This window comes from Onthophagus taurus, chromosome 1 (assembly GCF_036711975.1).
Source record: "Onthophagus taurus isolate NC chromosome 1, IU_Otau_3.0, whole genome shotgun sequence".
Taxonomy (NCBI): Eukaryota; Metazoa; Arthropoda; class Insecta; order Coleoptera; family Scarabaeidae; genus Onthophagus; species Onthophagus taurus.
The window spans coordinates 13,336,380-13,360,261 of record NC_091966.1 but is presented as its reverse complement, the minus strand read 5'-3'; the positions used below and the strand labels follow the sequence as shown (position 1 = coordinate 13,360,261).

At 31.8% G+C, this 23,882-nt stretch overlaps 1 protein-coding gene across 4 annotated transcripts in view; it reads left to right on the top strand.

The window, feature by feature from the left end:
- The window catches only part of LOC111413775 (phosphatidylinositol-binding clathrin assembly protein LAP-like), an 80,196-nt gene that overhangs the window by 48,485 nt on the left and 7,829 nt on the right, over positions 1-23,882 (top strand). For 2 of the 4 annotated variants that reach the window (XM_071197170.1, XM_071197166.1), the window contains exons 3-10: positions 11,188-11,263; positions 11,693-11,713; positions 12,162-12,264; positions 18,527-18,735; positions 18,790-19,054; positions 19,134-19,296; positions 19,415-19,697; positions 19,754-19,867. In XM_071197170.1, coding sequence (XP_071053271.1) covers positions 11,188-11,263; positions 11,693-11,713; positions 12,162-12,264; positions 18,527-18,735; positions 18,790-19,054; positions 19,134-19,296; positions 19,415-19,697; positions 19,754-19,867 — 1,234 coding nt within the window. Of the gene's footprint in view, positions 1-11,187; positions 11,264-11,692; positions 11,714-12,161; positions 12,265-18,526; positions 18,736-18,789; positions 19,055-19,133; positions 19,297-19,414; positions 19,698-19,753; positions 19,868-22,705; positions 23,055-23,882 lie in introns of those variants that run through there. The other 2 variants (XM_071197181.1, XM_071197175.1) reach the window with 2 other exon arrangements.

The window sequence follows — 23,882 nt, the reverse complement described above, 5'->3', positions numbered from 1 at the left end:
AATATGCGAGTTGTTTGTGTGTTGTAACACTACAACACGCTTTCAGAAGAGAGTACGGAAAAGATTCATCTTGTAAACAGAGCATTTTGCGATGGTATGGGCAATTAAGACCACTGGTTATTTATGTAAAGTAGAGACAATGAGGAGTAATTTCACGTGATCTCCACAGAAATTTAAGTCTCAAGCAACCTCGGGCTAGGAATACTACAGCAACCAGTAACTTTGATGCATGGTTGCGTAAATGCAGGAAGTATTGGATAGTGAACATATCGATGCTAAGTTGATATTTAGCCATGAAGCTGCATTCCATGTATCCGGGAAAATAAACCGTTATAATGTGCGATTTTAGGGCACTGAAAATCCATGTGAAATTGTCGCAGTTGAAAGAAATTCGCTGAAGGTGAATGTTTTTTGTGCTGTTTCTTACACAAAAGTATACGGCCCATTTTTCTTTCGCGGCAGCACAGTAGCTGGGGCCAGTTACTTAGATAAGTTGCGGTTATGGTTGTTTCCACAGCTGATTGCAGATTTTAGAGATTTTATGCAGGACGAAGCATCCCCACATTGGAGTATGCAAGCCGGCTATTAAGCTTAGCCGCACATTAATGATCTTGTTTACCTGTAACAAAAGCTGAATACACGTTACAATCATTGAAATTAGATAATTCAATGATGATCAAGTGATGCGTAAACATCATATTACTTTTAATATGTAAACAACTGTTATAAATAACATTTAAATTGCCGAATGTTTGCTGCGTACATTTATTAACGAATTCATTAAATTTAAGACTGTTGTTAATAATTAATCCAATACTTTTTACCGATTGATAAACGCGACATATGTAATCTTTAGAGATATGTGGTTGATCGAGTATGTTTTATCATCTACGATTAAACTAAACCAATGCCACAGTTGAGTGTGATCATCATAAAAATGAAATTTATATATACAGGGTGTTAGATAAAAAACGCCCCAAGCTGTAACTCTGTCATTTACAATCCGATTTTCATGAGCGAGGAATCAAATGAAAAGGTTTGATGAATACTATAATTCATGCTACAAATAAAGTTTTTCCAACGCCATCTTCAATGTCAAGCGATTATCAACTTTTGATTTTCAAATTGCTCGATTTGTTTTTCCTCACGTTATTGAATAGAGATTTTTTTCTGAATCCATTAATGTACAGGGTGTCCCAATTTCGATATCCGCATAGGCTATCTCCGAAACTAAAAGAGATAGAAAAAAAGTAGCTTACATGTCATGATTTCGTTTTTCGAGAAAATGCTAATGCCGAAAACTCCGAACAGCTATCGTCTTTTGTTTTCGTCCTATCGGCAAAAACTGAAAATTATGCGAAAACGACAATCGCGAATATCTCACTTATTATCAAAGATGGAGTATTATAAATAAAACATTATATGGGCAACTTTTTACGAAGAATTCAGTGACGTAGGTAGAATTTTTTTCCCATTCTTTATTTTCAAGATTTTTGACGTAACTTTATTTTTTTAAATGGAAACCATAGTTGGCTATGACCTAAAATAATTTGTTATTTTCTTCTGATAACAAATATATATAGTTTGTGGGGCATATTTCTTATAGTTATTGAATAATTAACAAAAATTCATTTTGTTCTATCTAAACATAATGTATGTATTTAAAAGTTAATGTTGCTATGGTGATAACCATACATACTATGATGGAACATAATGTATCAAATAATTGCCAAAGTTTGTATTTAAAAATTCGATAACAACTCTGGCATTATGGGCTGGTATGATGCACCGGCATGTTAGGTGTCAAAGTATAACAAAACTAAATAAAACTTTACAATGAACTTCGAAAATTATGAAAATGTAACATGATGGAATGCTATATGTTATCAGATAAGAATGCGACGTTAGCCGCGGAATTATATTTCACAAGGTATTCAGAAAGAAGACAACCGCACGTAAGAACCTTCAGCCGGTTAGCAGAAAATTTAATAGATTTTTGGTCCACGTGCAAAAACATACCAAAATGGCCTGCAAGAGGATGAAGTCAATGTGTTGGCTTCACTTGCGATAAATCCATCAACATCTTGCAGAGAAATTGAACAAGACGTCTGACCCAAAAACCGCTGCTTCCGAATATGAAAGAAAAATATGTATAAACCATACAAGGCGGGCCAAACTCATTATTTACGTGCAGGAGATGTCAATCTAAGATTAAAATTTTGTAGATGATGTTTAGAAAAATTAAATAATCTGCTGTTTGTTCAAAATGTCATCTGGACCAATGAAGTCTCTGAGTGTTCAAAGAAGGTTGAGGTTCAATGTATGGTGTGCCCTTTTAGATAATAGAATGTTGGCATATAGTATCTACCATAAAAACTTAAACTCAGGTAATACCTCGATATATCAAGGCAGCACATTGTGCCTTTGGTCGACAATTTGCCATTAAATAAGTCTCAAATGATATATTTTCAATATGACGGAGCACCAGCACATAATGCCAGAGTTGTCAGTGAATTTTTAAATACTACTACAAACTTTGGCAATAATTGGAAAGAATGGGCACGTTCAGCCGGTGTCAACTGTTAAGTTGGTATATTAGCAGTCGCGGCTGAACGATATGCTAAGTCAGCGCTGTTACGCAGCAGTTTAGTAAATATCACAGCGTCAGTAATCTGCGCTTAGTTTGTCAGCGGTTGTGAAATTCTAGGTTAGGATTAATATTTTTTGTTTCTCCCCATTAATTTTGAAAACTGGCAGAACTGTATAAAATGAAATGAGCCTTAAAATCAACATCATCATCCATTATCTCTTGTAATAACACAAAATTTTCAAAAATATTATTGTTGGCCATAGTTTTAGGTTATGCTGAACTGCTAATTCTCAATTGCTTGTTCAGCCGATTTCGTTCCGCTGTATTAAAGTTCATACAACTAGCTGACTGATTTAATTCAACTGTTGACACCTGCTGAACGTACGCAATGTTTTCCATCGTGGCATTGTTATCACCATAACAACATTAAGTTTTAAATACATAAATAGTTTTAGAAAGAACAAAAAAAATTGATACATTATGTTCCATCATAGTATGTATGGTTATCACCATAGCAACATTAACTTTTAAATACATACATTAGTTTTAGATAGAACAAAATGAATTTTTGTTAATTATTCAATAACTATAAGAAATATACCCCACAAACTATATATATTTGTTATCAGAAGAAAATAACAAATTATTTTAGGTCATAGCCAACTATGGTTATCATTTAAAAAAATAAAGTTATGTCTCAAATCTCGAAAATAAAAGATGGGAAAAAAATTCTACCTACGCCACTGAATTCTTCGTAAAAAGTTGCCCATATAATGTTTTATTTATAATACTCCATCTTTGATAATAAGTGAGATATTCGCGATTGTCGTTTTCGCAAAATTTTCAGTTTTTGCCGATAGGGCGAAAACAAAAGACGATAGCTGTTCGGAGTTTTCAGCATTAGCATTTTCTCGAAAAACGAGATCATGACATGTAAGCTACTTTTTTTCTATCTCTTTTAGTTTCGGAGATAGCCTATGTGGACATCGAAATTGGGACACCCTGTACAATACATCAACATTAATTGTAATTGTAGTAGAGAAATGTATATACAAATTTTATATGTTTAACAAGTTATTGTGCCACATTAATATCACAACTTTAACATTGCTTTGTAACATATCAGACAATATGTACACAAGTGTTTCAATAAAACTAACAAAATTAAATGCAATGAGGCTGTAGACAACTCCAACAGCCAAATGAATCTTATTAATATTGACAAATCCAAATTTCCAACACAAACGTGAGTTATAATTTGAAGTTCCTTGCGTTCAGCACGCTCTAAAATAAAGTTTTCAACGCCTATAAAACGATGATAATATAGACCAGATGTGCAAACCTCATGGTACATTGTAGAAATTACATAAATACAAATTCAAAATTATAAAATTAAAAAACCAAACTAAAATAAAATATATAAATAATAAACACAAAGCAACCTATTTTCATTATTTCTTTTCCCTTACTCTCTCCCCTACAGTGAAGAAGTAAAATAACATTGTACTTCGCTATATCGTGACATAATTACAAACTTCTCTTTGTACTCTTCGGAATCATGAATCGGCTGGTTGCTAAGTCTTCCGGTACGATTAATTCGGTCTTTCAGATTTTTTCCCGTTTGCATTACCAAAGACTTCGAGCGATGGTCATTAAATTTTACGATAATAATAGGTTGGGAATCATCGTTAACCCTACTTACACGATGGCAGCGATCGTTGTTATTTCGATTAATTTGAAGTTTCATTTCTACTTGTAAAATATCTACCACCAAGTCTTTCGCGTTTTCACCACCCTTACTACCCCGTATTGTCATTAATTATTGCTGATGTCATTTATTTTTGTTTCGGTTTGCAACAGTTATTTGCGTAAAGCTGTGGTCTGTTCTTCTAAGCCCTTTAATGATATATTTGAATCACCTCTTTGTACGGGTGTATATCGCATTGTTTCTTTATAAGCACAATAAAAATTCACTATACCTAGATACTAAAAAATCAAGTATATTTGGGTCAAAAACACTAAAGATTGAAACTATATCCGTAATTGCAACAACCCTTTACTGTTGTATCACCACCAAATTTCTTCTAATAAGATTTATCACAGAAAAGGGAAATACATCTGTCTAATACTACCGTCACATGCTTACCTCTGACACGAGCAGTAAGATATCCGCGTAGCTGATAGTGTAGGAGATGGCTTCATTGATGCATTCTACAGGTGGGTCTCAAAAAATGTCCGTCTAAAACAGCATTTTTTGCGGATTCTCTCCAACGCCTTCATTACAAAGCTGGCCAGAGAAGTGAGAAGCTGTTAGTGTGGACTGGCCCAGGATGTGGGCATGTTGATTGGAATTTTGCTGTCATTGCAAAAGACAGACATCTTATGTAGCTATCTCATAGGCTTTTTAAGGTTTCAATAAGCATGACACAAGGTCGATCGATTTGAAGAATTTTGTTTATTAATTGCGTAGTTTTGCTTATGGCATGAAGTTCATCAACCAGTATCCTTTTTTATTTGATAAGTCGATTCATTGTTCCTGATTTGACACAAGAACCCTTCTAAAGTAACAGGCCTATTTATTTTTTCAACAAATACCTTTTTGTATTTTCCGATAACTTGTACACCAGTTCCAGTCGAAGTTTAATCAAGAGCCTTTAGCTCTGGTAATAGCTATTCTAACCTCCATTTTGAGGTTGTTATTATAAAACATCAATGTCAGGTCTTTTTATAACAAGTTATTAAGGAATCGGTCAAAGTCATTTAACATTTCTCAACATCAAAACTCATTTTGGATTAAGTTAACATTATATCGCTTAAACATCTTGGTATGGTCTAAAATTGAAATGCCAGACGTCTTCAATATTGATTGCATGGGAGATACCTAAACCGCGATTAACTAAGTCAAAATTATTACTGAATGTGAAGTCTAAAAGTGGCATACTGTCTATTGAAAATTTACAGTGGGGCTGCTGTAATTGTTATGTTATCTGACATCTGATCAAAAATATCACAAGAAGTAGCAATTATGAACATGAAAATATGTATTCATTTAACCTAATTTCATTTCTTATTATGTTTATAGCTTCTAAATTTTATTAATTACTAAGAAACATGAGCTAATTAATATTTTTTTAGTAAAAACGCTTTGTGTCATGGTTTATTTAATGGTAGACCTCACAAGCAGTATAAAACTTGTATTTATCTAAACAATCTATGTTCGTTAAGATAACTAAGAAATTATATCAATCAATATTCATCGCATGTCATGAAATCCATCTTCACCATGTATGTTTATTAATAAGAATCTTTTACCGGATGGCGCTTTAAAATTCCATAGATAACTCACTTCTTTAAAAGCACGCGAAGAAGTTTTGTTATTCTTCTCATTCTTAGTCACATACTTACGCACACGTTTCTTTTATTATTTGTGCATTTAGTAATGCATTCATTTTCATCTTGGACACTAAACATTTCCTTAGAAAATTCCTAAAATCTATAAAAATAAATTTTTCCCTAAAAGAACTGGTTTGTACTTGCCTTTTTTTTTCATATTTATTTTCACAACAAACCAGAAACTGCATTTCTACAGGTCAATAACTAAAGTTCTGAAGTGCCTTTCGCAACGTAAACATTCTCAAAATGTGAGTCACGACCAACAACAACCAAGTACACTTCGAGACGACGACAAAGAGAAAGAGAACCCTTCGTTTCAACGCGCCGTGACTATAGACTCTCTTTACCTGTGGGCAATCATTGGGAATTCGTTTTAATGACGCAAGATACGGCGGCGGTTGCCTTTTGAAAAGATACAGTTGGACGTTTATATGCGTAGTTCCTAGTTGAAACCGCACCTTGTTTATGATACTTTTGAGTTCAAGTCAAAAGCGTTTTTCGTATTTACCGAACTCAATACGTCCATATTTGATAGAAAAGACGTTTTTACCAAGATTTTAATGGTTGTGAACTTTAAAGTGAATGGGAACAGAGCATTCATACTATGTATGTACCTTTCTAATAAATCAGTTTAAGTATATGGTTTTGAAAATAATGATGTATGCAGATATTAAATATGTATTTTGAAATTTAACAATGTTTAAATTAAAAATTGATATAGATGAGTTGGAATTATTATAAATGAAAGTATCAAAATTCTTGCAACCTTGCGAAAAATTGCTGTATTAGATGCCAGTTTGTACCAGTTGTAGATATTTTGCAAAAGTTGGGTACTGTTTAGACTGGTGTTCTGTTTTGTCTTCAAAATATGGTTTTCCTCCAAAGATAATACCTGCACCAAAATTTCTTTTCGGTAATGCATCTTAGTTCAACATACATTTTGGTTCATACGTTATTAAATGGCGTAACCACTGTTATAATTTATTGTAACATTATGGATTATTAAAATTTCATATAAAAAATTATATCACTTTATGAGTAGGAATGGAGTTCTTAGTGGAGTATAATAATTAATGTCTGTATAGCAATTTTTAAAAACTCTGGTTATCCTTTTGCACAATGCTAACTTTGAGTGTTGTTTCCATCCTGAGCTGATCGTTCAGCCAACATTGAATGAAGTAGAACAAATTCTGGAATCAGTAGAACGGAATCTATCTACGATCATAAAAATAGTTTCTACATCTATAGATGTCCTTTATGTCAGGGTATGTATGTAAGGTTTGAATTGGTCCAACAGCTTGATATCTAAATCAAACGTTTGAAGAATGCTGAATCGGACATGGTGGTACTATAACTTAGCCGGTTGGGTCACCAAAATGAATAAATCTTCTAAAATCTGAATATAGCAATTCTTGAAAATCGAACAATTTAACAGGAATACACTTATGAAGCCAAACAAGCGTATAAGATGATGTGGGTCTAGATTTAGTATCGATTCCAGTTTGAACTGTAATGTAACTATAAATGACAGAAGTTTTTGCATTTCCACTTTGATGTCATAACGCTAAACAACGCTATATTGAACCACATCATTTCAATCTCTTCGTTCTCCCTTACAATCGTTTATAGAATAACAATTGTGGTGGCTTCAACTCTCCTTTCATTTCTGTTATGTAGACTAATTTACATATTTGTATTAGTTCCATTAGGTTTTGCCGCTAACTCCGCAATATTGCAATGATTCTAATTTTAAGGCCTCTGCTATAATTAATGGCAAATTGATAATTAACTTAGGCTACTTGATAATTCTATGCACCAGCAACTTTTCTATTTGTTCATGTAAGTGAATAATATCATACATATCACGTATATGTTATAGAATCATATTCGATTTTTTTTAGCTATAAGTGCTTTGAAAATTAATGAAATTGTAAATTTGTTATGCGAATTTGGTAATAGAAGCGATAATAATGCTGCATTTAAGGCAAATGATGTAAAATATGTTGTAAATATCAATATTGTTTATATAGGTTTGAACACTGAAATGAATCAAAATAATGTAACTAAGAATATCGATGTTGACGTGATTTTGAATATCGATGTAACTGGTATAGTTAACCTTGAAATCACTGACGAGAAAGTTATTGAAATATTAGAATATATTGAATTCTTCTATATTGAACTGTTGCAACTCCATCTAATCAAATTCCATTAGATCTAGTTTAGAAGTCATTGAATAAATTTATACAAACGAAATGGAGAAAAGATGAAATTAATTTTTCTCAATACTTCAAATTGCATCATAGACCTCATACTATATTTATAAGAAATTTTAGTTATTTGGAAAAGTAGTCTCAAGTACTGTTTATTATATCTGATGAATTCATTGATTTGGTTAGGCCTCTCCTATTCTATCTCCACTCTTACTTCTAAGTTGGTGACTCCTGATAACCTAAGCAACCCTGCGAAAGTTTGTGGTAACCAATTCCAGTGGGATGCAGGCTCTCGTCAGGGCTGACGAAAGCGGTCTCTCAACAAATACGCAGTTGGGTGCAAAAACATTGATTGCGAAAGTTCAAAGAGAGAAATTCGGACTGATCAGAAGACGACGACTTCACGCGAAACAGGAACTTTGTAAATACATAGTTTGAGATCAAAGCTCAATCCATAAGAGAACGTGAGTATCCCCGGATACAGTCAACGTGATAAATCTTCATTGTTGATGCAAGACACCAATCTCACATAATAGATGTCTAAAGTAGACTAACTAAAGTAGGCTAAGGTAAGTGCTAACGGCGATCCTGAGCACTACCTGGTAAATCAACAATTACGAATGTCAAAAACATAACAGGACAAAAGCACAAGAAATTTAACCTACAGAACCTCAAAGATCACAGTAGAAATAGAGATTACAAATAGAATATAAATCTGACGCTTGGGAATAGACAAAAGAGTGAAAATACTAGCATTCAGTGAAACATATGTCGTAATATTATCTGTGAGGTCGCACAAGAAGCCCTAGGATTTGAAAGAATAGCCCTCTGGACTGGTTTTACGAACAGTGCACCAAACGTAGCGTAGAACGGAAGCGATGGAAGAAGAATACAGAGTACTGAGGAGGGAAGAAAAGAGGACCCTTGGACGGAAAAAAAGATGCCATAAACGGTGAACTGAGAGAATTAAAGAAATTAAGAACACAGTCGTACAAGAGGAAATTCTACCAGAATCTAAATGGGAATGGGAAAGAATTTAAACCTAGGATAATAAGAACTGTGGTTTTACACCTCAGTATCGCAGATTTTTACGCTACACACTGCATAAATTGCAAACTCAAGAAAGAAACCTAGATTTACTCTGCATAAATCAGCAGTTAAGGATGTGATACGGTTTGCATCGGATGCTATTATATCTCCATATTATCATAAGCTATACTCTTTCAACTTTAGAAAATGATTCTGACTTCAGACGTCATCAATTAGAAATCAGAGGCCAGAAAATGTTTTTCTGCAAGACACTCGTTGCAATTGAGTAAGAAATTATAATTAATAATTGGTTTTCTTGACAATATACACCAAACAGTTATATGTTCCAAATGAAACAGCTTCTCATGAATTTCACTGGGATTTGTTAGCAACACAGTAGCACATGTTTTCTTTATTCACGCTGCTAGACCGATGGAAGTGTACCGAGGATGCCGATTTTGGCGTAATTAAATGAAACAATGAAAGAAAAACGTTATTATATACTTTATTTTATATTTCGGTACTTAAAATTAGCAAAATTTGATAGAAATAGCAAAGAAAAATAAATTTATTTGAAATAGTAGAAATGACAAGAATTACTTTCAACCAAATTCTAATATGCTTTTAAAAGCTTTTGAAAATATTTTCTTTTTTGAGATCAATGTTAACAAGCCGTCGTTGAGAGATTGATTGTGTGCAGAATGGAGGCTGTAAAATCTTTTGGCCATATTCTACCAAATTATTATTCCATTAAAACAACTACTATTTCTGTACATGGGATAGAATAAGATGGAGTCACAAGGCATCAATCGATTATTAATAGATTGTCCTGGTATTTGCTGCAGATTGGCTTATTATTTTATCTGATTCAATTCGGGTCTCAGATCCCAGAATCAATTTGATTACAAATTCAGTTATAAAAACATTCTTAATGAAAGTTATTTTCTTGGTCCTAAGCTCTCTTAATGTTAGCTTACTGAAATATCACTTCTCCTATAATAAGATAAGTAACATTGTTATTAATATATTTTTCTCCATAGCGAGATTAATATTTATTGGCGATTTATAAAAAGAATTTTGCCAGGAAATTAATTGCTGCTGATTTGGTGATGGCAATATAGTAATTTATCCTAAATGGAAAGTATCAAAACGTTTTCTCTCAAAAAACCAAGGTTCATTTTTAAAAATTCTGAGACACCTATACGAAGTTAGCCACCAATTAAATAAGATTTTACATGTGTAGTATTTTGATTATAACAAAAAAAAATCTCAACTGATTTTGACGAACAATATCTCATTCGAAAGCTTAATCCTTGGTGGCCAGCTAACAGAATGACAGCGTGTTCGGCTCGTTGTTTATACACGTATGGACGACCGAAAATCTATACATGTAAAATCCTATCTAATTGAAGGCTACCTTCACATAAGTCAGGTATCGAATATTTCTACTTCCGTTATTACCAACAAAATCATTAAAATCGTTGAGTTGCATGTTGTGGCCTCTCTCTAGAAGTTAAATTTAATTTAAACCTAAATTTAAATGAATAAACTAGCATTTTAAAATACAACTTGTGTTCTAGGATTATCTAATCTTGATTTAATAATAACGTTTAAAAATGTTATTTTTTAAACGCGTGGATACGTTACAATGAACTTGTTTCTGTAGAATTGTTTATTAAGATAATCTAAATAAACATATGTTAATTTGGAAATTAGAAGCAAGCCCATTTTAATGTGTTTTCTTTTAAAGCAACTCGAGCAAACTATTACTAAACAAGTATATTTTTAGTTTGATATAAACATACTACGTCAAAACTTGATTGTTATCATAATAATAGAGTAGATTGAGTTCCATTAAATTGTTAGTTTATTAAAAAAATAAAGGCACTTCAATTACGAATTAGATGATTTTAATAAAATATTGATTATATTTACTCATATATTTTTTTTTGTTTATTTCAGCGATTCACACAATACCTAGCATCTAGTAACAGTTCATTTCAACTAAACAATTTTTTAGATAAAAGTGGAGTTCCAGGTAAGAATCACAATTAAAGTAATCATTCTTAAATCGATCAGTATTAGTCATTTTTAATGATATAATTTTTAATGAGCGTGCCGCTAGTTTAAAGTACTCATGACTAAACCATAATTTTCTTCTTTTTTCCTTTTTTATTTATTCTTTATTGAACGCCAGTTCTACATTTTCTTACTTATTATCTAACCGTATTTTGCGTTGATTGAAATTCATAAAATAATGTTTATTTACTGTTGCATAATACATCTTTCGCTTTAAACTATGTTTTATTCATTTTAAATATTAAGAAATTTAAACAAGTCAAGTATTAGATTATTGAGAAATGTTTGTTTAAATTTTTTGATATAAAAACTAACATTCGGGTTTTGATTTGTTTTGCGTTTCTTATGGATAAATTACTAATATATTTTTATTTTTTATGACGCTAAGGTGTTGTCAGTGCAAGGACGGGTAAGTTTATTTGTCTGTGTGGAAGTTATACATAGTATATAATGCATCTAGAAGTTAAGCAAACAATTCAATTCAAACTAATTCTTCGAGTTTAAATCTTATTGTTTGTTTAACATTCTATATCGATCTGCTTATTGCTACAAAGCTTTTAACCTAATACTCGCACTAAAATAATTGATTATAAGCTTTCTTCTTTAGCTAAAATATAATTAAAAAATAAATTAATTTTTAAAAAACAAAATAGATAAAAACCATAGTTAAATTAATAAAGCGAATTTATTTAATTAATTTAACGATTAAACATTGGTATTATGATTTTATTTTTCACTACACATAGTTAATTGATTAGTCTTTTAATTTTTTTAATGTTGCGCTTTCTAACTTTAATTACATTTTGTTGTTTTACAAAAGTCTTTAATCGGAATCACTGATTGAAACTTAATTTCAGGTTATGATATGTCCCCTTTCATTCGAAGATATGCCAGATATCTTAACGAGAAAGCTATGTCGTATAGAACGGTCGCATTTGATTTTTGTAAAATCAAAAGAGGGTAAGATATTTATATCTATATTTCTTATATGATTAACGTTTCATGTAATGCTAAGATTCAAAACGATATTTTATATTTTAACGCCCGTATTATGTTAATGCTAAGTCATTAAGTTTAACATTAATCAAAATCTTTTTGTTATTTCAAAATGTAAAGTTAAATTGAACTTTTTTATCATTTAACTTCTAGAACATATAGATTTAATACTTATATTACTTTATTCACTTATTTGATGAACACTTTTAAAGAAATTTTTTTGTATGAATTTCACTCATTGACCTAACCAAATGGGAGCGAAAGAGATGCATTAACTGCAAAACCTAAAGAAATTAGCATTTTCTTTTATATTTAATTAAAGGAAACCTTCCTTTACTTGAGAAGCCTGCGTTGTATTCAGTTACAATTTTTTTAATTAGTTATAAAGCGCTTCTGTGAAGTTCTGCAAATATCTGCACTGCTTTAACTCTTTAAGTTTTCTGACAAATTAATGCAAATTCAATTTTTGATGAGCGGTGTACTTAATAGGTGAAGCCATACTGACAGTTTCTGCAAATAAGGTTCCTTCTCTTTGGCCATCTTGTTCAAGTACTTATATTAAGAGCAACCCTAATTTTTGTTGTTCAACTGGAGTTTGTATAACTCAGCTAAAAAGTGATATCATTACTAGAATTAGAAATTGGGTCCATATTAAATGATTGAGTTATGTTGCTCACTTTGTCTTTAATAAATTTTGAATTAAATCATAGATATTCTGTGATAGACTATTTTATTACCAAACCTCAGCAAGGCCCAAATTAAGCATCGTTGGTTCATTACTAATGCACTATTATAGAGAAGGAGCTGTCAAAATTTGGAATTTATTAAAATATTACGATGTTGAATCATCTTTCGTAGGCTCAATCGATTTATATCAAGACAGAGTATTTAAATGCATGTCTGATTGTATGTTATTAATCTGTAGATACTCCATGCATCACAGAAAAATTCGAAAAGATTCTTCTATCCACTATATAACTCATACTCAGATACTAAAATTTCATTTGTTGCTCTATTTCCTCATATGACCATCAATTTCTATCTTGCATCATATAGATGTCTTTAGATGTGGTCATACATTTTGTTTTTTTCTGTGGATATTTCCATGTTAAATTTTCTCGCTGTTGTGTTAAAAATATGAGAAAGTCTTCGAAGATCATCTTCATTTTTTACAAAGAGCACGGCATAGTCTGCATAACATATTCGAATTTCTTCATCGCCCATTATACATATACAAGGTGTTTCTGTAAGTCGTGGCATAATTTTAATTACAAATACTACAGTGAAAATGATTCGTGTAAAAATTTTTGATTTAAACTTATAAATGGCTAAGATATGGGCCATCAAAGCTAAGTTCTTAAATATTTTTAATATGGTTTATCTCAGAAAGACTAAATTTAGCAAATAATGTAATGTTATCATAAGAAATCGTTTAAGATCACTATTGAAAATATCGAACTATTGAAATATCTGTTGCAAGTACAGTGTTGCCATACTATGATGCAAAAATGTACTAATGATGCTACGTTTTTAGAAAAAAGTACTTTTTACAAATAACCATTAAAAATGCTGAAGAATAACTGTACTAAAGAAAATCCAGATTTCATGCTACGTTGAGTAATAATTTGATGATTTTTTTTTTAAACGAACATAAATCTTTTTGTGTATAACTCGAAAACGATGCTTGTAATCAAAAATTTGTAAGAGTAAAAATAATTTTAAAATGAAATAGGCTTTTGGAATCAGTTGGAGAAATTTTATGGTTTACGACATAATAAAAAAATCTTAAGGAAATAACCTTTGTGAACATCCTGTATTGCAATGACGCCGTGTTTGCATATTTTCAAAAGTGATCTTAAACGATTTATCATGATAACATTGCACTGTTTGCCAGATTTTATCTTTCTAAGACAAACCATATTGAAAATATTAAAGAAAATGTTTAAAAATTTCTTAACTTTGATGGCTTATATCTTGGCCATTTATGGGTTTGTGACCAAAAATTTGTATACGAATCATTTGACGTTATCATTTTGACTCTAGTATTTGTGATTAAAATTATGCCACGACTTACAGAAACACCCTGCCTGTATATTCTTTATCGCGTCTTATTTGGTTCACGTCATTTCCAGATAGGAATCCTTGTTGTTCGTTAGCAAAATGTATACCCCGATAGTTGTTTGGTTCCTGTTTGTCACCTTTCTTAAAGATGACAATCATTATATATTTATTATTTCTCCTTGTAATAGGATTTGTTGATTAAGATTTGCTAGTTCTCGTATCGCCATACTCTATTAGTTCATTCTTAACGTTTTCACAGTTTCTCAAACTTCTTCATACTTTATTTGTATATCTTGTCTGATCATACTACAGATCAGACAAAAGATTAATATCTCTACACTCCATCATTCCTTTGAGTAATTCTTTTAAATACCTTTCCCAATCTTCTTCTGTAATTTGTGTTTTGAATCAATTCTGTTACTTCTCTACGTTGTTGCCTCACTATTCTCCACACCTCTTTTTATGTTCCATAAAAGTCGTCCTCTGACATCTTATAGAGTTTTTCCCAATGGTCATTTGTAATAAATTTTACTAACAAGTTTGTTTCATTTCGGACTAGTTTGTAGATGATATCGAAGACAACTATTTTAAGATTAATCATAAGAGATATTTGGCTATTTTTGGCGATGACCTTAATCATCGACTAAAATTTTGTGAAGACAAAAAAATGCGCTAATCATCGATTTCTTAGGTAACCATTATAACAGCTTTACTATTCTCGAGGGAATAGTAAACATGTACCATTAGAATATTGAAAATCCCAAGTAGTTGTGTCAAGTAGAACATCAAGAACCTTGGTTAGTTAATGTTTAGTATGATATGTCGCTAACAAATCACACATCGACCAGATGCATCTCTGGTACACACTTTGGTGAAAAACTTCAACACGTTATCTTACAAAATATAGGCAGTTCTTTAGCTGTTAGATGTTACCGGTAAATTACGTCTAACTTACCTAAATTGCAACAACAAATTGTACATTTTACGAACTCTGCGGATACGTGATTAAACAAGATTTGCAAGAGTTATTACAACCAATCAAAGTCATTGCGTAGTATGCAATTTATGTTAGATGAATCATTTTTAGGACCATTTTTAGGGCGCCGTAGACCAAATCAATAGAGCAATGATCAATGAATTTTTCTTTTCTCAAATGTATGAATTGGGACTAAACAATAGCATGGATCAACAGCACATACTGTATTCTACACCCACAAACATACGGCAATTTTCTGAGACAATCATTTTCCGGTAGACTAATATTGCGTTTTGTCGATTTATATTAACTCGCAAAATCATCCGATTTGGGTGCCCTAGACAAACAAATCTCACATAATTTTAGATCCATCATATAATGTTTTCTCAATCTCTGTAATTTCATGTATAGCTGTTCATGCATAGCTATTTGCACTGCATCAAAAGCGATATGACTAGATGAGATTCAACAATACGAACTACGTTACTTTTTGTTTGCATTTACATTCGTATTTAGTAAACGAAGATCGTTTAGACTAATATTTGAATTATTATTAATCATATTTTATATGGAGATATGATAGAATTCCTGATGTACTTGAATCAAGGATGAGGCTAGATGTGAAACTTGGAATAATTGTGATTTGAGCAATTGTTAGAAAACCACACCTCTACCCAATGAATGTGGCCGAGGCCTCCCGGTATTTTCCATATAAGAAAGGGGACAAATTCCACTGGCAAAAGAGGAACTCCAGACTGGCTGAGTTCTTTCACCGTACTTTATAGTAAAAATCTGATATAGTAGACGCCACAAGAGCTGGCAGTAAATCATCATTTTCCGCTCTTACAAATGGCATACGTAGTTCACAAACCACTAGAGAGTAATGTGTGTTAGAAAGAGATAGCATAGTTTAATATGTCTGCTGTACAATTCAAATGGCCACGTCGAAAAAGTACGTCTGTTCTTCTAAGGGATGTAACTCTATAGTTATAACCTCAAATCGAAACGTCTTGTGAGCGTTGCCATAAATCTGTCAGTGTTTTCACAAGCCGAAAATGTTTTCTTTGAAAGGAAAATCATTAAATAATATCTTGGACAATGTTTGACATATAACCTCCATTACTAACATAACCTACATTTAAATGTATGTGGTGAAATAATCTAAGTCGTACGTCCATATCTTGATTCATATCATTTTTAAGCGATCTGTCACTGCCAGCTCTCGTGGTGTCTACTATAACAGTGCTTATATCCGTGTCCATTGGATCTTTTTATATATCGCGTTCCATATTTCGCTTTATCGGTAGATGTATTCTTCTGTACATTTCAGTGTATATCTTTGCTTTTTTGCGAAAGATGTGGCTTTTGAACAGATCTAGACCATACAATCTTCTTAATTACAGACGAGGTTAAATAATCTTGGGTGATGGTTTACTTCTCCCTCTCCCTCCATTAGCCATGTTGCTCGTACTATACAGCGGTGTCTTTTATTTCTATGTCTTTTGTTATATTTTGGTTTTTCCTACTTTTTACAACATCCATTACTTATTCCGATTGCCAATCTTGGAAATTTCCTATGGATTAACTCTAAACAGGGTTACAATGTATTTCTCCAACGTTCTGTTTGGGAACAGCGTAAACCTCCATGATGGACGAAGGTTCAACTATGAATAGAAAATGAATTTTAATTATTTTTACCCTGTTCTGGAAATGTCTAATTGCTAAGCGCACTTATATTAAAGTAAATTCTTTTTTTATTGTTGAATGTGTGTCTGTATCACTAATTCCTGATTAGATAAATCCTGATTGTTAATATCCATGGTTCCTCAATTATCGTGCTCGCTCAACCGTCGTGGATTCAATCAACAAATTCGAACGGCTCGGACTATTTATTGATGTGAATACTCCAACCCGTGCTCGTTCAGCAAGATCAAATGAAAACATGAAAACCGCTTTGGGTGCATTTTGAAAATAATGCTACAGAAGCTGTTTCATTGAATGAAATGTATTGTAGAACGATGTTGACTGGAGTTGATGTTTTGGTTGATCCTACGGACATAAGACAAGTTTTATTTTTAAAAATGCAGTTTCAAACCACACAAGTTGTGAATCTTTGATGTTATTGTACTCAAAATTTGCTGAACATATGATCTCTTAAAAATGAGTTCGTTAATCTTCTGTCTTTTGAACTACGTGAAGACTACAATTCAAAAACTCAAAGAAAACAGTGCAGAAATTGATAACCAGCTTTTAAGAATATCTGTAATGACAATTCTGAAAAATAAAAAAAATCCTTATAAATACAACATACATAAGAGCACTTTATTTAATGCATTAACATTGTAAATAGTACAAATCATACATTATACAAGTTATTTGATTACTAAACATTTTCAGTAGCAATCTTTCTATCAATACATCTGGTTCCAATTCCAACTGACTCACTAACCAAGTCAGACATTAAGTTTAGTCAAATGGTACTCTTCTTTACCTTCTTCTAATAGGAAAGATTTGAAAAACCCCAGTTTAAGACAAAAATCTTGATTTAAATCGTTAATACATCGAAATACATAGCACCATACCACACAAAACAAACACCTGTATGTAAAAAACATGTATTTTTATAAATTTCAAAAACCGTTTTTTGCACAATAATGATTAAATGAAAAGAAGATGTTTATGTTAATTTTAGTTAATTAGTAGCAATTTTTAAGTCAATGTGTTAAGCGTCTCTTGCAAATTATATATCTTGTTTTTTACTCGAACTCCTTATTTATGACTCATGAGTGAAGTTTAATTCATAAAAATCCCATTAGTAAGCTTTGTATCATAAATTTGTGATCATTTTCGATTTAAAATTTAAATTATTTGAATTAACTTCAATTTTATTTATGTGAAATAATTTTCTACTTTTATTATAAAACTTGGATACGTTTTTCGTTATAAAGTCGCATCTTATATACACAGATACAGCGGGTTATAAACTTGTTGGAAACGCAATAAATTCGAACCGAGTCGTGTTGCTCGATGACAAAAGTTTGTAATCCCCACAAGTTTAAATGAAACACGACGCAGCGCTGTCTGTGTTGTAGAAGGCTTTAATAACTTTTCCAAGTAGAATCGTGTTTTAAAAACTTTATGAATTTTCATTGAATAGTAAAAAAAACTTATTGTTATTTTATTTTACAGAAAAGAAGATGGTATGTTGAGAACAATGAACGCTGAAAAACTTCTAAAAACAATTCCGGTTCTTCAAACCCAGTTAGATGCTTTGTTGGAATTTGACTGTTCGGCAAACGATTTATCAAATGGTGTTATTAATATGTGTTTTATGTTGATGTTCAGGGACCTAATTAGGCTTTTTGCGTGTTACAATGATGGTATTATTAATTTATTAGGTAAGAAAGTTTATTTCTTTAAACATTTTGATAAATTAAATCTTTAATTTTCAGAAAAATACTTCGATATGAACAAAAAACAATGTAAAGAAGCTTTAGATATTTACAAAAAATTCTTAGTGCGAATGGATAGGGTGGGCGAATTCTTGAAAGTAGCCGAAAACGTTGGAATAGATAAAGGTGATATTCCCGATTTAACTAAAGCTCCTAGTAGTCTTTTGGAAGCTTTGGAACAACATTTACAATACATGGAAGGCAAAAATAAATCGAGTACTTCTACTACTGTTACAACTCAGTCTACTAGCACAATAACAACCAGGTAATTTTAATTTTACTCTTTATTGACGGTATTTTAAGAAATAATTTATTTAAATTATTATCTTTATTTGATGAAACAGCAATCAAAAAAATGTTAGATCTGGAGTTAGCGCTCTTTCATCAACGAGTTCTAGTTTTGGTGCAGCCAATGGACGTTTAGATTCACATGGAAATGGTATTGATGAAAGTCTTAAATTAAAAGCTTTACAAGAGGAAGAAGAAGCAATAAATCAATTTAATAAAGTAAGACTGTGTCATAATAAAAAAATTAAATTTAATTCCAACGTAACTATTTTTGGTTTTAAGCTTTAAGTTTTATTTTGGGGCAAATCCGTCTTATTTTCAACTTTTTTATTTTTAGTCAAAACAAACAACTCACACTATCACCGGAAATTCAAATAACAACCCATTCTTGGGCACAACAACCAGCAGTAGTACATCATCTTCTCAATCGACACCCGTTGTTGATTTCTTTGGAGCAGATCCCATTCCAACAGCCATTCAAAGTAAAGCTTCTGATGATTTACTTCAACTTAGCAATCCGTTTTCCGATGCTTTTGGACAAACAACAACTACAATGCCAGCAATATCGACAATGCCAGCGCTTAATATGTACCCACAGGCAAATCCATGGATGACCAATGGTAAATAAATTTTAATCAATATTTAAATGATGTTCTTATTTATATTTTTTTTCAAGGATTTTCATCTGTTCAATCTGTCCAATCGGTTCAACAACCAACACCATTAGCTGGACCGTTTGTATCAGAAAGCAATTTTAATTCGGTGTTTGGAAATAATGATTCATCCAATAGTAAGTTTTAGTTAATAATTTTTATTTTAATTTAGAGAAAAGTACATAAAAATTTCACCCATTTAACCTTTTCACAAAACGTCTTCAGCTATCTGACGGCATGCATGTTATTGCACTTGTATCAAATTTGTCTTTAAATAGTATGTGTGTCATAAATATATAACAAAAATAATTTAATAAAAAAAAAAACATATTTTAATCCTTTAACGAATATTTTTATTCATGTTTCTATATAATTTATAAATGCATATGAGTTTTCAAAATGAATTCAAAACATGACTACTTATCTTTATAAATACAGGATGTTCAAAAAGTTAGTTCAAAAAGTAATCTCATCGCAGGCGCATACCAGAGTCGTCTTGAACGTATCATAGTCCTGAGAGTTTTTGCTTCATGATGGACCAAACGGGGTAATCCATTGGATTGAGATTAAACGTAACCAAACAGCACTTCGGAAGTGGTGATTATATTGGCCGAATGTGACGGCGCCCAGTTTTGCTGAAGAATAAATCCTTCTTGCTCGAAGTATTCCGCCATCCACAGCCCAAGAACATCTCGTTAAACTCGTAGTTGATAGCTGACGGCGTTGATCTTGATGTTCTGGTCAATAAAACCAAAGGCGTTTTCCTAATGGTGCAGATGCTGGCCCAAACCATCACAGAAGCAGGGAAATGGCTGCGATCGTTGATTTTTGCAGCAGCTGTCTTCTGCTGATCCTTTATGAGTAATTAACGTTAACGCTACTATACCTTCTTCCTATCAATGAAGAGAAGATCTAGTAGCTTTGAAGTTTTAGCTTTCTTCTGACGATGTACCAAGTTGTACAGGGTGGACAAATTTGAGTGTTATTATAGGCTATCTCAGAAACTATAAGAGATACGCAAAAAGTAGGTGCTATGTCTCGGTGTCTTTTTCTGAGACCAATCCAATCCCGCAAACCAAATATCTATCTTCTTTTGTTTTTAAGTTATAGCCAAAAAGTCAAATTTTAGCGACTTCAAAAAATGTTTATATTTTGTTTATTTTTGAAATTAGAGAAATGGGGTTAATACATTCTTAAGACACTTTTTTGAGTAGAATATACTGCCGTTGAAAAATTTTAAACATTTGGGCACTTTTAAATGTCCTCAAAATGGTTTGTGTTATACACAGTCGACATCTTTTTTTAGCCCTTTTTGCCGAGTTGATAAGCTCAATGGGCCTAAGTGTTGCAAAAGCGTTCAGAACTGCGGCTTCTAATTGCTGTCGGGAATTTATTGGCTGTTTATAGATAACATCTTTCAATCTTCCCCAAAGGAAAAAATCCATAAGTGTTAGGTCTGGTGACCAAGCCGCCCAGCGAATAGAACCTTGATTACCTAACCAACAATCACCAAAATCTGCGGTCAAAAAATTGGTGACATCATGTTGAAAAAATACATTTCGCAGGTACGCTAGAGATAAATTGTCAACAACAAATCTGTTCAATATTATCAAATATTGTATTTGTGCTGTGCACCAGCACTACTCACATACACTGTATCTGTTCAAATACAATTTAAACAAAAATTGCGTGCTACGTCACATTTTCCCAAGAGCCATTGGCAAAAATTCATGCGCCGTTCAAGATCTCCTGGTCTGAGGTAATGAACTTTGCTAGTTCTGTATGGCTTAAATTTGAATTTTTTCAAAATCCGCTTAGCTTTAGACATTATTTTGAAAATTGATGACAACTAAGTAATCTCTAACGATAAGCACTACCACTTACAACTTGAATCAAAATTTGACAGACTCATAAACAATGCATTTGTTTTATCGCAACGCCCTCAAAGCCCACTTGCCTACTAGTACACAATTAAAAATCTTAAAAGTTTCCAAGTTGTATATTTCAAAGAAGACCTGAACGAGATATCATGTGTGCTATATTTTATGCTCTCGAATTTGCAAAAATATATAAGGTGTTCCATTAAAAAAAAATTATTTTTATTTCAATAACCACTAAAATATTGCTTTGAGGGAAAGATAACTTATTCCATCGAATTCTACATAAAACGTTGCTTTAAAATGTTTTCACATAAAGGATATCAATAAGAAAAAAGTTATGACGACTTTTCGAAAATGCACTTTTTTGAAAAACAGCCTGTATCTCTCAAACCGTAAGAGATATCGATATGCGGTTTTCGCCATTAAGTTTCTTATAAAAATCGGGCTTCAGACACTGATATCATTTTTCCTCTTTCTCTTATACAAAGAGGAGTTTCCCTTTAAAAGTGTCCAATTTGGTCCACCCTGTACAGTTACTGGAGCCACGCGCCCTTGCCATTTTCTTATCAAGTATTCCGAGTTACGTTGAACGCGACAACGTACTTTCTGCACATTCTTAGGAGTCGTGGCGGTGATTGGACGACTTCTCCGAGGACACTTTACATCCCTCCAGTCTCCCTGTAACGTTTGACGGCTTTATAGACAGTTAGTTTCTTGAAACATCGTTCATCCAATTTCCGCCGTCTTCATTTCCGATTTGTGCAGCTCAACAACAGTGATAAAACAGTTTAAAAAATTAAAATAATATTTAGGGGACAAACTTACATGACGAATTCAATGGAATCCTTTTTTGAGAAACTTTTTGAACATCCTGTAGATTGTTTTAATACTTTTTGTATCTAACTTCAAAAATTAATTATCATTTAATAACTGATTAAATGATATGATTGAAACATCTTCTTTTGTATAATAAATTTGTTGAAGGATTAAAAAAAAAGTTTTTGAAATAAAAATTATTACTATTTTTGATTTATATTTGCAATGAACTTATGTTATATATTTATCTTTACTAATTGTGTTTTTGTTTTCTGCAAGCTGCTGAAGGCAATGCTCAATCGTACAATCCCTTCTTGGTGGACGACCCGGTTCCTTCTCTTCTTCTCTTAGATCCCGAATCCCCGACTAAATCCTCGGCAAAACCCATTCAAGACGTGCTCGACTTTTTTCAAAAAGAGAAAACGTCGAGTTTGATCGATTCCTTAAAAGATAGTTCAAACACCACCGTTAGTAACAAAGTTCCGCCACCGTGTCCTCCACGTCCCGAAAACATCCAAAATCTGTTAGAGATTTAACAATAACACTCTAATATCATTTTTGACAATAAAATCACGACTTCATATATCACTGCCAATGAAGAAATGCCTGCTATTTCATATACGACACCGGTAATATAATTTTATACCTGTATTTCCTGTGTAAGTTTTTGAAATGACCCTGATGGTAAATACGGTTTGTTATTGGAATAGATTTTTATTTACAATCAATAGACAAGGGTGTTCTTCAAAATAAAAGGAAAGTAATAGATTTCGTTTGTATACCAACAAATTAATTATGAAAGTCTTTAATAAATTTGTGGCCTTTTATATTGTACAATAATATTTTTAGTAGTTTGCTAGTAAAAAGTTAATTTAGAAAATATGATAAGGAAACGAATTAAAATTTATATAGTTAGTTTATTAAGACTTTTAGCATGAATATTATCTTTATAAAGTTGAATCCGTACTTTTTGAAATCGTACTTTTTAATCTTTACGTAATCCCACTTAATATTAATATCTTTTTTATTGAAACTGAAACCAAAAGGGATTAATTATCCATTTTAACATGGTTCTGGATTTTAATTTTGCATTTAATAATTTTAAAATAAAACTTTTGTACTTTAATTTAAACTAAGCAATTTATGATTAATTAGTAATTTATGTTCTGGCAGTCAATGTGTTAATTTCGTCAAGAAATTCACCATTTATATTGATACCAGCTCAAAAGCATAATAAATAAAAGAATGTTTGTGATATCTTAATAATAAAGATCCAATTTAAGATATTACGTATATACTACGTCATATAACAATATAATGTATTAAATGAACTGTTAAAGACTTTCATAATTAGATTGTTACTTTTAAAACATCACATCGTTAATCATTTCGACAAAAAAAAAGGAAAACATTCATATTAAATTTATTCTAAAAATACCTAATTAATGAAATGTAC